The sequence below is a fragment of the Colossoma macropomum genome, unplaced genomic scaffold (genome assembly GCF_904425465.1).
Source record: "Colossoma macropomum unplaced genomic scaffold, Colossoma_macropomum, whole genome shotgun sequence".
Taxonomy (NCBI): domain Eukaryota; kingdom Metazoa; phylum Chordata; class Actinopteri; order Characiformes; family Serrasalmidae; genus Colossoma; species Colossoma macropomum.
Genome location: NW_023494809.1, coordinates 19,163,334 through 19,180,127, shown reverse-complemented (window position 1 = coordinate 19,180,127; position 16,794 = coordinate 19,163,334). Strand labels below are relative to the sequence as shown.

The following is a 16,794-nucleotide window of genomic DNA, read 5'->3' as shown; positions in this document are numbered from 1 at the left end:
AGTCTCATCTTCAGAGTCTGACCAAAACGGCTGTTGGTCAAATGTAATCTTAAAAGTATCCATTTTCTGTTTGTGCGCAAAGTAAGAAGTAAAAACGTTCAAATGTCTTGAGCGTCTCCTGCAGCTGTCAAATTTTCATTCTCTCAAAGTTTTCACAATTCACCATAAAAACCAGTGAGCACTGGTCAATATGCTCTTTGACTGGAAATGTCTCCAGCTCGACCTTAGGAAAGTTTTATAATGGGACGAATGCTGTAAGCTAACTCACATGATTCTCAACTTGGGAAAATATTCTTTTCCCAAATTTATGAATAAAAAACTTACCAATAATAAGGGTTTTTGTTCTAGCAAGACATTTAGTTGTCATTATCACTGTATGCTACTAACTGAAAAGTTTATAGCTACTTAGCTAACCGATGCAAGTACGATTTTTTTTTTTTTAATTTTTCAGTTTTGCACTTTGTCAATTTCATGAACAAAACATGAACTAGAGTGAGCTAATATGGTCAACAAATAGCTAACAGGCTAATAGTCTCCTCCAAAAATACTTTAGTAAGAGACTTTAAATTCAAAATTTTACCAAAAGGGTTGGCGTAAAAATGCAACATACAAAGTAAAAATTATTCTTGAACAGCTGCCATGAAATTCTTGCATGCACCAGTGTTACCTTGATGCTAACATACACTTGAAAACCTTATAGCAGAGCTAGAGGATATTAGCATTGTGTGATTCATCATTTGCGCTCAAATCTCTGCTCGTTTCCACACTGTACGAAAGTTTCATGAATCAGACGCTGAGAAGCTCATGTATCATTTAAGGCAGTCAAACCTGCACATTTTTATTTTATTTAACTTCTATATGATAAATAAAGGCCAATGTATTTTGTCACTGTTTTATAAAAGCTTCATGCCTAACAACATCCATTAACCATCACTGTAATGCACGGCCATCACAGTAATGCATGACCTCTCATGGCTTACTCCTTTATTATATCATGGCTCTGGACAGGTTTAAAAAGCCACCTAAATGTGTTTTGGCGTAGGCCTTTATCAGAGAGAGTCAGAATGGCCTATGCTGAAAAGTGCTGGGATGGCTGTTTTAACCTTTTGTCCCCAGCCATGATAAAATGAAGCCTTTTAATTTCCAGAGATACCTTGAGGTACCTTGAAAATCCACTATTGTACTTTTTGAACCCATATCTATATATCACCTTCATTAGACACTCACTACACCCTCTCTTCATTTTCCAACATCCAGAAAATCTCAGTAAATTACATGCAAGGCACAAGCAGCTGCTCCTTGATTACAGAACTTAATTGTCCTTTAAAACTACCCTGATTATTCATTTTAGTGACTGAACTTTGAATAAACTGCAGAATGTTATGAGGCGTACTCACAAACTGAGACTCCAGCTGCACTGATTGATGTTCTGATGGATGAGACTTTTCCACAGCACTCTGTGAGGTGCTGAACATTTGGTGAATTAATAAATAGCCAGCCAGAGGGAGCTGTAGAGACAGCCATTCACATCCACATTAATCTGACATCTGAGTGGAACCTGTGGGGGCTGAGACTCGCCTCCCCAGGCGGACCAGTCCACTGAATACTTTATTAAACTGCCAACCGCAACAAATCGAGCTATCACAGGCTACTGAAACCACCTCCGCACGCCTGCAGTACCGCAATCAACCATCCTCAACTTTTTCATTGAAAAGATAAGAGATATACAGCTGGAATATGCAATACAAAGTCTTTTAAAGTGATGGAAATAGAGTTGCATCATATTGACATGGATGCCAATCAAAGGTTCAGGAACTCTGAAACCAGCAAGGCTGAAAAAAAAGAAAGAAAAACATTCAGCTGAAGAGTCAAATATGAGTGACAAATATGTAAATGGTAGGAGGGAGTTTTTTGGAATGTTGCAAAACATAATTCTGGTTTGTGTTAATAAAAAACAGGAAATGTGATGAAGTGTGAAGTCCAAATCTCATTAAATATAACATAGAAAGATTTTTTTTTCGGCAGAACTTGTGAAATACTTTCAGAGAACAGGCTTTTCTGAGAAGACCTATTATTGTAGTAATACTCCAATTTAATTTCTAAGTGTTGGTTGGAAACAAGAACAGAAAACTGTCCAATCAGATTTTATTTAAGGAAGATACAGCCAAACGAGCTCTCCCACTGGACTGAGGGCTAACAGGCAACCAATCACGTTTTGATTAACAATGGGACCAGTTTTTAACAAAAAGGATCACTGAGTCTTCTGGAAGTTCGTGATATGTCAGTGCCTGTGAATATGAGCTGCAGTTGAACCAGGTTTCAGTTACACTCTTAGAAATAAAGGTACTAAAAAGTCACTAGGGTGGTACCCTCAAGGGTACATCTCAGTACCTTTAGTCAGGGAACATATTTGTACCATAAATATGAAATTATACCATTGAAATTATATTTTCAAAGTTGTATTGTCTCCACCACCTCGTCTCTAGGCTTTTTACTTCATTGTTCTGTTTTAAAACGTTGTGATTATGAAAAGGTACAAATACGTATTTTTCACCTGGGACCTTAAAACCTTATGGTCCTTATGGTCCAATTATGTCCAATTATCATCTCAAACCCTTAAGAGTTTACCCAAGTTACAAGACAGGTACCGTCCCAGTAACAGTTCAGTACCTTTTTCTAAGAGTGTATGTCTGAAACTTAGCATGCTTTTTAAATACATCATTTTTTTAATACATTATTTTTTATGAATATATTATATCTATCTCTGCCCTGTGATGGACTGGCGACCTGTTAAGGGTGTTTCCTGCCTTCCAATGAGCGCAGGGATAGGCTCCAGCTCTTACACGACCCAGGAGGATAAGCAGCTTAGAAAATGTGCTTGAATACTGAAACTACATATGGAATCTTCTCAACCCTGATTTCAGCATGTAACTTCGTTAAAGGTGTGCCAAATTTACCCCCCCACCCCCTCCAAATTCTGGCCTCACCCCAGTCTAGTAATATCATTTCTCAAAGCTGTTGTCACATTTATTATTATGAGTAAAGTTATATAGTGATGAGACTAACGCAGTACATCCATCAATAAAGGCAGCATGGAGCTTCTTTTATACAGTGATAGGAAACACAGTAGCTCACAGAAAGCTCCAATTCCCCATGCTGATCCATTTTACTGACCAACATGAGCATATATGTTCACTAAACACTCTAGGGGGCCGATTTTAATCATTTAAAGGGGACAAGATGTTCGCTGATGATATTTTAGGTCTGACAGGGTTGATATATACATATGCAGAGCTCCTAGCTGCATGGTGCTTTGCTTCAGAGGCCTCTATGAATATGAATCTGCTTTTGAAGGGCAGATGCTGCCTGAGCCGTTCCCCTATTGGCTCAGGGCCAACATACCGGTGGTTTGACCTCCAGCTCCACCCCGACTCTCCTGGCCTTGCATTACACAAGCCTGGGAGCTCATAATGATGTGCAGAAGAGCACACAAGGCTCAGTCAGAGCCGTTACTGCTGCCTGTACGAAGGACAGTCTAAGGCCAGGAGAAAAAATAAAAAAAGACCGAGAACCGATCAGAGAAATCACACTGTCACAGAACAGTGACACAGAGGAGACCTACAGAACAGAGAGAGAGAGAGAGAGAGAGACAGAGAGAGAGAGAGAGAGAGAGGGGGGAGACAGACAGGCAAAGAGGAAGAGAAAGAGTGAGAAAAGAAAAAGAAAGAAAGAGAATGAGAGAGAGAAGAGAAAGGAGAGGAGCGAAAGAGAAACAGAGAGAAAGGGAGAGACAGAGCGAGAAACAGACAGAAAAAGTGGGAGAGATGAATAGGGAGAGAGCAAAAGAGGTAGTGAGAGAAATGAAAAATAGAAGTAAGAAAAGAAAAAGAGGGAGAGAGAGAAAGACAGAGAGGGAAAGAAAACTAAACATGACAGAGGAAAAAAAGGAAAATAAAATGAAAAAGAAAGAGGGACAGAAAGAAAGCAATGGCGAACAAAAAAAAGAGTAAGAGAGAGAGTGAGTCTGCAAGTGAGAGAGGAGGACTGAAAAAGGAAACAAGAAAGAGAGATGGTTCGAGAGTGAAGGGGAGAGAGAAAAGATAGAAGGACGGTGAGAGAAAGAAAAACAAGACACTGATGAGAAAGAAATGAAAAAATGAGGACAGATAGACCGAAAAAAGAGAGTGACAGAGAGAGAGAGAGAGAGTGAGTCAGAAACAAAAGAGACAAAGAAAGAAAGAGAAAAAGATAGAGAGAAAGCAAGAAAAAGAATAATAGCTCGAGACAGCGAGGAGAGTGTGTATGAGGTAGAGAGAGAAAGAAGGAGAGAGAGGAAGAGAAAAGGTGATATAAAGAGGGAAGAAAAAGAAAAAACGTTTAAAAAAGTTTGATAGAAAGTTCAAGAAAGAAAGAGAGAAAGAGAGAGAAAGAGTGGAAGACATGCAGAGAGAAACAGATTAATGAGAGAACAAACGAAAGAAAAATAGAGAAAGAGGAACAAGAGAGCAAGAGTCAGAGTAAGAGAGGAGACAATATAGAGAGAATAAGAAAGAGAGAGAAATAGAGAGAAATATAAAGAGTGTAAAAGAGAAAGAAAGAAAGAACGAAAGAAAGAGAAGACTAAGAGAGAGGGAGAGGCAGAAAAGGCAGAGAAAAAGAGGAAGAGAGGAAAGAGAAGACGAGATAAATACAATAAGAACAAGAGCGAGAGAGAGAGAGTGTGTATGATTTAGAGATGAGCGAAAGAAGGAGAGAGGAAGAGAAAAAGTGATATAAAGAGAGAAAAAATACAAAGAATGAGATAAAAGAGAAAGAAAGAGTGTACGATACAAAGAGAGAAATAGAGAGTAAGGAGAGAAAAAACAGAAAAAAAGAAACAAGAGTAAGAGAGGTGACAGTACAGAGAGAATGAGAAAGAGAGGGAGAGATGGAGAGAGGTAAAGGAAGAGAAAAACAGAAAGAAAAATAGAAAAAAATAAAAAAGGAAGAAAGAAAGCAAGAAGAGAGAGAGATAGAGACAGAGAGTAAAAGAATGAGAGAAAGAAAAAGAGAGGAAATAGAGAGAGTACAAGATATGAGAGAAACTAAAGAGAGAAAAATGAGAGAAAAACAGAAAAAAGAAGAAGAGAAAGAGTCAGAGAGAAGACGATGTAGAGAGAATTAAATAGAAGAGAGAAACAGAAAGTGTGAAAGAGGAAAAAAAAGAAAGAAAAACGAGGGAAAGAAAGAAAAGAGAAGACAGGGGGAGACTGACAGAGGGAGAGAGAACCACTGAGAGGTGAAGAGAAGGAGAAACACACAGAGACGTGGAGTCACTGCTGAGTCTGTTCCTCTCTGATTAAACAGGCCTTTGATAAAATAAATCCTCCATTAAAGCAGCATCACCTCTTCCTCATGTAAAGGTAATGCACACTAAGCTAATTGGGTCAGCAAAACAGAAATAGCACAACATGCTTTCTATCTGCAGAGAGAGAATTGATTAGTGTTGCATCTGTGCTGCGGCGCCATTCTGAGATGAAGTAGAGCGCTTATTTTTACTCGGTCATAGTTTTCTGAATACCGTTGCTATCATATGAAGAAGGCCTGAGAGTACGAGTGGGTTTGTAGAGAAGAAGAACATCAGGCAAATAAGAGGGAGCAGGACGGTACCGAGCTTTGTATCTGAGTGGGAGAATTTTGAAATGTATGTTTTCTGAACTTCTTTGCTATATATGAAATTCTTACATATTCATTTGTTCACTATTTGAAAGCACAAGCTTCTTTTGTACATGATATGAATATTTATGACAAGCAGACCAGTAGAAATTTAGAAAACTTCTTTTTGTTTCAATCTCTAAAACACTAGGCTCACTTTTATGTGACTAATCTTAAAGGACCCGTATCATGGAAAAACAGATTTCCCTCACTTTTTTGAAAAAGTTATGAAGTAACACAAACATTTTTAAAGTTTCAAAACGTACTATTTACTCTCCAGTCCATATAGTCCAAATGGTGCAAAAACAGCCTGAATTCACTGTTTCTCTGATGTCTCAAGAACCAACTCATTTACATATATCCACCTATTCCCTCCAGAGAGTGGTGAGGACAGCAGAGAAAATCATCAGAACCCCACTTCTGTCCATACAAGATCTCTACCTGTCACACTGCCACAGCAGAGCCACCAAGATATTCAGAGACCCCTCCCACCCTGCCCATAGACTGCTCAGCCTTCTGCCCTCTGGCAAACGCAGCATGCAGTGCAGGACTGCCAGACTCAGCAGGAGCTTCTTCCCACAGGATAACTCAACTCCCTCTAACAGTACATAACACACTGGCCTATCAGGACTGTTGAACTCCTGAACATACACACAGACTGTCTGATGACATTTATTGGAACTCATATCTTCTACATAAAAAAGCAGCCGTTTTTCTGTGCAGTATTTTCAATGTTCTCATCACTTGAGCACCAGTTTCAGGTTTACATTCCCTGTTACACTGTGCAATACCATCAGAGAACAGTGTGCAATATTTTTTTAAATACATATGTATTTTTTTTCCATATACATATATGTAATGTCTGTCTATGCTGTCTAGTGTGTCTATGTGCATTTGCCTTTATGTTATATTTATGTTATACTTGCACATCAGAGGTGGAGAAACGTAATCTCGTTCAGCTGTGCACTCCTTGTTATATAGTCTGAATGAAAATAAAGTTCACTTTGACTTTGACTATTCAGCTTACAACCGTTTAGCCCCACCTGTTCACACTAAAGTTAATAGGAGTGTTTCAGTGCTGGGGAATCTTTAAAAGCCAGATCTAATATGACAGTAAAGGGATGCTCACTTCCAAGGCCAAACTAAAAATGTCAGCCATGTCAGCTTAAATCTGCTGCTTTTTTCCAGCTTTATGTACAAAAATGACAAAGCAGTGGTAAAAAGTCTGTTTTGTTCCTTCTGTAAAACAACACTGTAAAAACACTACCTTTTCATTCCATTCAAACCATAACAAAATATTTTTCTACTTTAAAACACATGGAATAAAAGTTTACAATCTGCAATTTTTATACAATTTCTCCACTTGATACATGACAATACTTCTATACATATTACATATATTATATAATTAACTCCTTAAATTCTCAGGCCTACTACATCCTAAAGGTTACTATTGCAAGGAAAACAATTCAAACTGAGATATTACAGGGGTGAGGAAATCTGGACCCACCAGCATATCATCACTGTCCAAAAAAGAAAAATCTGGAGGTCTTTGTTGTGATTTAAGGTGGGATTAAATATGAGAAGTGATTGTTTAGAGAAGCAGTCGTGTCTGTACCTGTTTCCTCATGACATCAGTGGCCTGCATGATGCACCGAGGCGGCAGGCCGTGACTGCGGGCCAGGAGGAGAGCCTGCTCCAGAGTCACACTCAGAGTACACCTACAGGACCCGAGAGAGAACAGACACATTACCACTTACTATGGAGCGAGAGAGAAAGAGAGAGAGATACAGAAAAAGGGAAAGATTAGGAGAGGGAGAAAAAGGGGACAGGCAGAATCAGAGGGAGAGAGCGGCAGAGAGAGAGAGAGAGAGAGAGAGAGAGAGAGAGAGAGAGAGAGAGAGAAAGAAAAAAAAGAAAGAAACAAAAAAAGAAAAAAGAAAGAAAGAGGGAAAAAGAGAAGAACAGAAGAAAGGTATGGAGAAAAAGAAAAAATGAGATGGGGAAATAATGAGAAAAAGAGAGAAAACATTTCTATATACATATACACACACACACACACACACACACACACACATATATACATATATAGAGAGAGATTGAGAGAGAGAGAGAGAGAGAGAGAGAGAGAGAGAAGAGAGAGTTGAGAAAAATAGAGACAGGACAAGACAGATCCCTTTTATTAATAGCCATTAAGGAAAAGTGGAGAATCTGAGATAAATAACTTTCACTCTGATAAAAGCCAAAACTATCAGGAGGCTGAGTTTAAAACACTGAGGTTGACGTTTATATCCGGAGCTGATCCTGGATCTGTAAAGCACTGCCCTCAGCAGCCTGCTGAACATTCAGCACTGTATTCCTCTCTGAATAAAGCCAGTGACAACATGTCGTTTCTGATTTAGAGAACATGTGTCTGCCACCTCACTTCCATTAACGTTTTCCACAACAGCTGAAGGACACTCAGGAGCTCTCTCACTGTCGCTTCAATACAGACCGTCCACCAGCCCAAAAAACACTTATGTCCCCAGAGGCCCCCTGCAAACATCCGGCTCTCAGACGAGCAGGAGACGGAGCGCAGCAGAGCGTGGCTGAGGAGAGTGAGGAGAATACAGCTCCAGCTTTATACACACATACAGCTCCACACATGTCTGCTTGCTCTCTCTTTCATGTGTTGGCTTCCTCAAAATGGCAGTTTGTGGCATAAACAAAATGAAAATCTATGATATTTCAGCTTTTTACACATCACATAAATGAAACCACAGCATTGAAACATTTGAAAATATTTTTTTTCCCTTTTCTCCCTCATTTAGTTGCGGTTAGCTGCACCTATTACTTAGACCCCCCCCCCTTTCACAAGATGCTACCGAGCTGGCAGGTTGGCAGACGTGGCAGAAGTACACGAGTTCCTTACTCAAGTGAAAGTAGGATTTATGTTTTTTTTTTTAGTCAATTTAAAGTGTAAAAATATATGTAATTCGATTTTTGAAACAGGGTAGTCTTTACTGAGTGTTATTAGATGTACACAACCACAATATTAATTGCAAATAATGGTTTATACTACATCTGTGTGCATCATCTGCAAGGGTTCTTTAGTAAAGGGAATGGTACTACTTAGAACCACAAGTTCCACATAGAACCATTTCATGCTTAAATGGTTCTGTGTTGTAAAATGGTTCTTCAGACTGATGCAAAATGTGTTGCATATATATATTGATGATGTAAGAACCTGTTTGTTTAAACTGAGGGGCTGGCAATTTATGTTCTTATCTAAAACTAGGCTGGTCAGCTAGCTAACAGGCTAAAGGATAGCCAACAGCCTAAACAACTCCATCATTAATATCACAGGCTTAAATTAAAGTACTTATGAAATGATTAACTCTAAAACGGCAATATAAAAGTCTAAAAATGTCACTTGAATGGCTTACATGCTTCAAATGTTCAAATTTCAGTCAGAAGCAGCATCAAACCCAGGCAGAATCCCAAACAGCTTCATACTCCCTAAACAGTGTGCTGGCTATGAAAGTTTAGAAATTATAGCCTCTACAGCCAAATAGTGCATCATTTATCGAGTATGGATGTTGCTGAATCCCAAATGACTATTTCTTAGCTATATTTTGCATTGTTGGGGTGCAGCATCCCGTACTTAAATTTCTACGTAGTGCACTATGTAGGGTGCAGGGAGCCGCTTGAGATTCAGCCCCCGCACGAGAAGAGGGGCGCCGCTGGATTGGTGCTAAATAAGACTTGCAGTGGTAATTTGTTGACCAAAAAGTGCAAAGCCTTTGCATTAAACAGTGCTGTGTTGTCATATGTTCATTGTTATATGACTAAAAGTAAAAAAAAAAATCATAAAATGGCCGCAGTACACAGCGATAAGTGACTGAATGTTTGCCTCATTCAGCGGTCCATGGTTGCTTAGCAAAGCAACTACATTTCTTGTTGGAATACTTGTTTATGTTGACTATTATTAATAATGACCTAAATTATTTTCTGAAAAATTGTGTATTTTATCATATCTTATGTTGGCCACCATTTAATAAAAGCAATAAGCCATGGAGGCTGTGCATTACTGCAATTTTATCACAGGGAAGGGAGTTTTAGACACTCTGCTTTGCATCGTGCCTAAAAACACATGATAAAATTGCAATAACGCTCAGCCTCAAGTGGCTTATTACTTTAATATGTACATACATGTATATAGATTTTCCCTCAATATGTTCAGGTTGGCAAACAAACAATAAGTGTGCATTCAGTTGTGCAGAAGTGCAGAAGTGTGCTCTCTGTATTTATTTTCACAACTGGGGGCTCCCAAAGTTTTGCACACAACTGTAAATATGAAACAGCACTACTATTGTTTACTGTTCTAAACAGTCTAAACATGTGTTATTCTGGCATGTGCTTTACAAGGAGACTGCAGCAATAGAGCTGTTCACTTCCACCAGCTTATTTATTTATTTATTTAATATTTATTCAAAAATGGTAATTGCACACAGTTACTGGAATTGTTCAGGTAATATTATCTTTGCAATTTATATCATTAAAACTGGTCTCATTGCTAGTAGGAGCTCATCTCTGCTGTACAACATCAATCGGGATAATTAAAGCTGAATTAATACTGAGCCAAGAGGCCTGAGGCTGCACCAAATTAGACACGTTTAATACTCGTTTATAATGCATGGGCTATACAGCCTGGCAGCGCAGATCAGATGCCTGTGTGTTATTTTGCCGTGGGTGGATGTGCATGCAGTGCGATGTTTTTTACTCTGGTTTTGGTGACGATAGCAGTGCTGTGATTTATGCATAGTGGGCTGATGTTTACACAAACACCTGATTTACTCGCTCCATTCCAGCGCTTCAGGACGGGATGGAGAAAATAGAGGCTGCTGGCAGGAATAAACCCTCACTTTACACCAGGGTCCAACCTACATATATCGTTTAACTGATTTTAAGGTTCCACATATTTATCAGCATCAGTGCAAATGCTGCCAAAAACTTCTACCAGACATTCTGGGATGTGATGCTGTTTTGAACAACATAAAGGAACAAAAAAAGACCCTCAATATAAGATATAAGAGTCCAATATAAGATTTTGATTAGTAAGATTTTTCTGGTGTTTCTGTTGTTTGAATTGAAGAACTTTGATAATTGACAATCATTGGCATTATCATTAACATTACCATTGGCATTAGTAAATCTATCTAGAAACAACATGAAGATGATAATCCTGAATCGAAATTAGCAAATCTGTTCAGGACCAACATGAAGATGATCGTCTTCAATCAATATTAGTAAATGTATCAAGCATGAGCATTAAGAAAATGGTCCTGAATCAACACACATAAATATCGCTGCTGGCGGAACAAAACCTTGTATCTCCGGGCTCCCGAGTGGCGCAACAGTTCCAAAAGTGTTGGCCCTATCATCAGGAGATCGCGAGTTCGATCCCTGGTGATGCTACAGCCATCCGTAGCCAGGAGTCCAAGAGAGCACAATTGGCTTCGCTCTCTCTGGGTGGGTAGGATGGCCCCCCTTCTCCCCCCATCACTCAACGCGATGCTAGTCAGCGCAGGCGTCTGTTAGCTGACGTAACAGATCTGGCGGTTGCCGCTTTCCTCCGAGCGCGTTCAGCTGTTCAATGACGTTGCGTGAGCGGCAGTTCGAAAAGAAGCGGTGGCTTCACGTGTCTCGGAGGAAGCCTGTGTTAGCCTTCACCCTCCTGGCATTGGTAGTATCGTGTGATTGGGGGAGTCCTAACTAGCGGGTGGAATTGGAGATGACTAAATTGGGGAGAAAAATTGGGTAAAAAAAAACAAAAAAACAAAAAACTTGTATCTCCAAAATGGTATCTTTACAAGAGAAGGAAAAAACCTACTTTACTTTTAATGTAAGTCAATGGAACCACATTTACCAAGTCATTTTGGGCCATTTCTGTTGGTCCATTCATCATGAAATTTACACACAATGTAAAGAGTAAGGCATTCTGTTTTCAAATTATGTCAAAAACTGAAAAATGGAGATACAAGGTTTTGTTCCGACAGCAGCGATATATTCATAATCAACATGAAGATGATGGTTCAAAACAACATCAGTAAATCTGTTCAGGATCAACATCAAGATGATGGTCCTAAATCAACTTTAGTAAACTGACCAAACATTAACATGATGATGATGTTCTTTAATCAACATAAGTAAATATATCCAGGACCAACTTCAAGATGATGTTCCTAAATCAACATAAGTAAATCTATCCTGAATCAGCATTAGTAAATCTGTCCAGGATCAACATCAAGATGATGTTCCTAAATCAACATTAGCAAATCTATCCAGGATCAACATCAAGATGTGTCAAAATCTGCGGCACACTCAAGGAGAAGGGACTACTCCGAAGATGACCCTGGATTAACACTGCTACTGAGAGTCAAGATTACATTTTTGGGAACTGAAATGTCTTATCTTTCTACAAAATTGAATGTTTTGAAGGTGCTTTTTAAATGACTCAGTTTATGTGAACTAGCTACATATACAAACTACAGAGAGTTTCTTAGGGGCTGCATGGTTGACTGCAGCTAAAAATAATTAAATTAACAATTCTGCTTAATTTTATTGATTCAAATGCTCAAAGCAACTAATGCACTTAAATGATTTTCAAGTGCCTCGGGGAAGATGTCTTACTTGAGGAAAGTTCTCTTCACTGTGATGGAAAAGCTAGGAACAAGTAAACTGTCAGTCATTTAAAAAGCCCCAGTTTTAAAAGGCAGTAAATTGTGTTATCTTACTGAGAGAAGCTGCTACATTTAGTAGTAGTACTATCTCTCGAAAGACAACGGCCCAGCAGAGTAATCTTAACACAACAACATTAATCAAGTCCTTCAAGCTGTGCCATTAGTGTGGCTCTTCTCTCCTGCAGTCAGCAGATTCATTAAAAGCAAAAGGGCGTCTGGCATTTATACATGCATGCACTGTCTGCTAGTCTATACTTAGCAGTGAGTAAATAAAACCGCGGTTTAAAAAGGCAGAGAGTGCATTGTGCAGTGCTGAATCACTGAGTGTCGTCATTTCTCTCTGAATACACTTCACCCATCAGGCCAAGAAATCCAATCAAAAAGCAAACATGGAGCAATTTCTCTGACCAAGCAGTTTTCACATGACTAATCTACTGGAGCAAAGCCATAAAGTTTCTATTAATATCATGCTTATATGCTACCAGCAGCATAGTCAAGTCATTCTGTGTCAAACTGTGCTTTAACTCAGTAATACATTTACAGTGATTCATATTATGCTAACTGCAAGTTTGATACGGCCTCATTTCACAAGACATTCCAGAGTAATAAAGCCATAGTTTGGTGAAAAATCTGATTTATCCAGTTGGTAATGGTTTCTTTTATAGGCCCTAAAAGGTTCATTAGACACTTCTATAAGAATAGCTCAAACAGTTCGCATTGACGTCCCTGTAGTTATTAAATAATAAGCCTTACCATGTAATAAACCTGGGATTTTAAGGGGGTAAGTTCTAGATCTAGACTAGGCAAGTGTGAGAAACAAACTCCAAAGTACTAGATAATTCTTGTGGGTAGTAAAAGAGTAAGTTCTGAGTTTTAGGTTTGAGGTTAAACCCCTTAAAATCCTAGGATTATTTCATACTAAGGCTTATTACTCAGTAACTACAGGGACTTAACTGCAAACTGGTGGGGCTATTCTTAGGTTATAAAAGTGTACAATTTTGGGCCTGCCAGTGGGCCCTGGCCATTTAAGGGGTTAACTAAATTAAACTGAAATGCCTAATAGGTTTTAGGGATTAACCGAGTAAGTGTGGGGTACAATCTCTTAAGTGCTGCGTAATCATTTTGAGTAAAATGGTGGTACCAAGTACCAAGACAGTCTTGGCAGTTGAATTGCACTGAAATGGCCACACTGCAAAATATTATTCAATGCTTTAACTTAACAAAACAAGTAACCTGGTTGTCTTAAAATACTGAATGACTAATATGAAAAATATGATGGGTAAAAATCCTCTGCTGAAGTAGAGATCCACCCTCATCTAAACAGACTCAATTTCATTAAGAAGCAGCTCTGTAAGCTTTACATTTTAATTTATCCATTCATTCATTCATTCATCACCTGACCTGGTTATCCTCCTGGGTCATGGGGAGTACTGGAGCCTATCCCAGCGCTCATTGGGCAGAAGGCAGGAAAAGGTCGCCAGTCCATTGCAGGGTAGACATACACATTCACACACACACTCACACATAGGGGCAATTTTGTATTACCATTTGGCCTGACTGCATGTCTTTGGACTGTGGAAAGAAACCCATGCAGACATGGGGAGAACATACAAACTCCACATAGAAAGGATCCTGGTTGCACAGCCAGGGAATCGAACCCAGGCCCTTCTTGTTGTGAGGGAACAATGCAACCCATGGTGCCACTGTATCAGCCCATTTTATTTTTAATTTCATTTTGAGGTGGCTGTTTCTAGTGCATCAAGCAGCATCAGCTGTTCCTGATTTTTTTCAGTGACAGGAATAATGACAGGCCTTTTAAATGATATTTAATGTGACTGGATGTCTCCTTCTAAATAAAAAGGACTACTGGATTTTGCCTGGTACACTTAGTACATATTTGTGTATTAGTATTAGTAATAAGTAATTTGCACTGGATTACTTTTTGAGTAACCACTCCAGCACTGGTAGCACACAGGCTAAGTAGAGGTTGTGTGTTCATGTGCGTGAGTGAAAGCTGTTTAAATGAAGAGACAGGGCAGTAAATCGGCGTGTCTGTGACGGGGCTGAACACCTGAGGCCTGACTGAAGGGGAGCGGACGGTAATCACAGTGACACACAGCTGCAGGACCAAAACACAGGCATGTACACACAGCTTTACACTGATCTGACCGACACACATCAGCAGAACACCAACCAAGGAGCACTTTATGCCAGCTTATGAGTGCAGTGGCAAAACATGCCCCCATAACACACTGCAGTACATCATTATGAGAGAACTTCTATACATCAATGTGGATTAACATTACTACTGAAAAAACACAGGAAGACTGTTAAAAACAGAGAGAGAGAGAGACAGAGAGAGAGAGAGAGAGAGAAAGAGAGAGAAAGAGGGACAAAGAGAAAGTCAGAGGTGAGAGAAACAAAAGGCAGAATGAACAGACAAACAGAAAGAAAGAGACAGAGAGAGAGGGGGGAAGAAAAAGAAGGTGAGAGAAAAGAGAGGAAGAGAGAGAGAGAAAGGAAAGAAAAAGAAAGTGAAAAAAGAGGAAGAGAGAGGGAGTCAAAGAGGGACAAAGAGAAAGGCAGAAGTGAGAGAAAGAAAAGAAAGAATAAACAGAAAAAGAGACAGAAAGAGAGAGATGGGTAAGAAAAAGAAAGTGAGAGAAAAGAGAGAGGAAGAGAGAAAGAGAGACTGACAAAATGATAGAGGAAACAGAGAAACAGAATGTAAAGAGAAAGGGAGAGAGAACGAAAGAAAAGCGAAATAAAGTGGGAGAAAGAAAAGAGAATAACAGAGAGAGGGAGGGGCTGAGGGAGAAAAAAGAAAAAAATCAAGTGATAAAGAAAAAAAGAGGGGGGAGAAAGAGAAATAGACAGAGAAGAGAGAGAGAGAGAGAGAGAGAGAGAGAGAGAGAGAGAGTGAAAGAGAAAAAGACAGAAAAAAGAGAAAAAGAAAAAGTGAGAGAAAGATGGGGAAAGAAGAAACAGTAACAGAGATAGAGTCAAAGACAAAGGACAAAGACAAAGAGAAAAAATGAGGCAAAAAGTGAGAAAGAAAAGAGAGCGAGAGAGAGAGAGAGAGAGAGAGAGAGAGAGAGAGGGGCTGATAAAATTAGAGAGAAAACAGAGAAGTAGAGAACATAAAGAGAAAGAGAGAAAGAAAGAGAAAGTGAAAGAAAGAAGAGAGAAAGAGAGAGAGAGAGAGAAAAAGAGAGAGAGAGATAGAGAGAGAGAGAGAGAGAGAGAGAGGTGTGGATATAAAGACAGGAGAGTTATTGGAGATGAATGCTGGATTATGAGCTAAATGTGTGGATATTTCAGCTTTAGGGTGATAAATGGAGCTCTGTGCTCAGAGCTGTCTGGAAGTATGTAAAAAAAACCCAACTCTCCCAGACATTCTATATCCAGAACCATGACACTGCATATTAATAGCCTATTAGAACAGTAATTATAAGATGGGTATTTTTAGTATATCACATTAATAAGTCAAGAGGGTTAATGTTCATGTTCAAGAGGGGAAAAATCAATATTAATGTGTAAGAAAAATGATGGAATGAAAGGGAAAATATAGATGTGATAATGAAGACATAGAGGAAAAAGCATGACAGAATGGCGAGAGGAAAAGAAGAAAAAAGAGCGGCAAACAGAGTTACAATAGACGTCTCACAAATGTAGATCATATCATTTGGCTATTACTGTCATTACAATTAATGTTATTGTTAATTAACCAGTAAACTACACGACTATGACTTTCGTTTGTAATCTTAAAGTGACGGTTTGATCAAAAATCAAAAACATAGGTGGCACAGCTGAAAACTATAGCAGAAGAATTCTGTCCTCATATTAGTCTTGTGGGGCCCAATGTGACCTCATAACAAGAACATCTGAATATCTGAAGAGAATACCTATGGACTCCAAATCCCAGAACTCCCTGGGAGATAACGTGACTGTGGCACCATCACCACCAACCAATCGTTGTTCAGCTTCACCTCAATACCCGGGCTCTAGTTTAGTTCATCACAACATATTGCTTCTATTTCTTGAGCTACTGAGCGTTTTTTTCTGTACATTGTTTCACTGTTGACCAGACTTGATTTCTGTATTTTCTGACTTTTTTGCTCCCTTTGGACATGTTCACCTGAAATTTTGTCATTTGTTAGGTTTGTCTCTTTGTGTATACGATCTGTCCTGGTTCTGACCTATGCCTTTGGAAAGTCCTCTGAACAGTAAAGCTTCTTTTGATTGTTTTTACCACGAGCGTTTGACTGATTCTTTCCCTTTACAAGTTAGATCTCTTGGTTTCGACCCTTGCTTGTTTATGACTACAATTTCACCTGCTGTTTAACAAGTTGGCCTCAGACATGTTTTCTCGTTACAA

At 39.1% G+C, this 16,794-nt stretch overlaps 1 protein-coding gene across 1 annotated transcript in view; it reads right to left on the bottom strand.

The window, feature by feature from the left end:
- The window catches only part of prex2 (phosphatidylinositol-3,4,5-trisphosphate-dependent Rac exchange factor 2), a 217,102-nt gene that overhangs the window by 10,202 nt on the left and 190,106 nt on the right, over positions 1-16,794 (bottom strand). Inside the window, exon 38 of the mRNA XM_036557970.1 lies at positions 7,313-7,415. Coding sequence (XP_036413863.1) covers positions 7,313-7,415 — 103 coding nt within the window. The remainder of the gene's footprint in view (positions 1-7,312; positions 7,416-16,794) is intronic.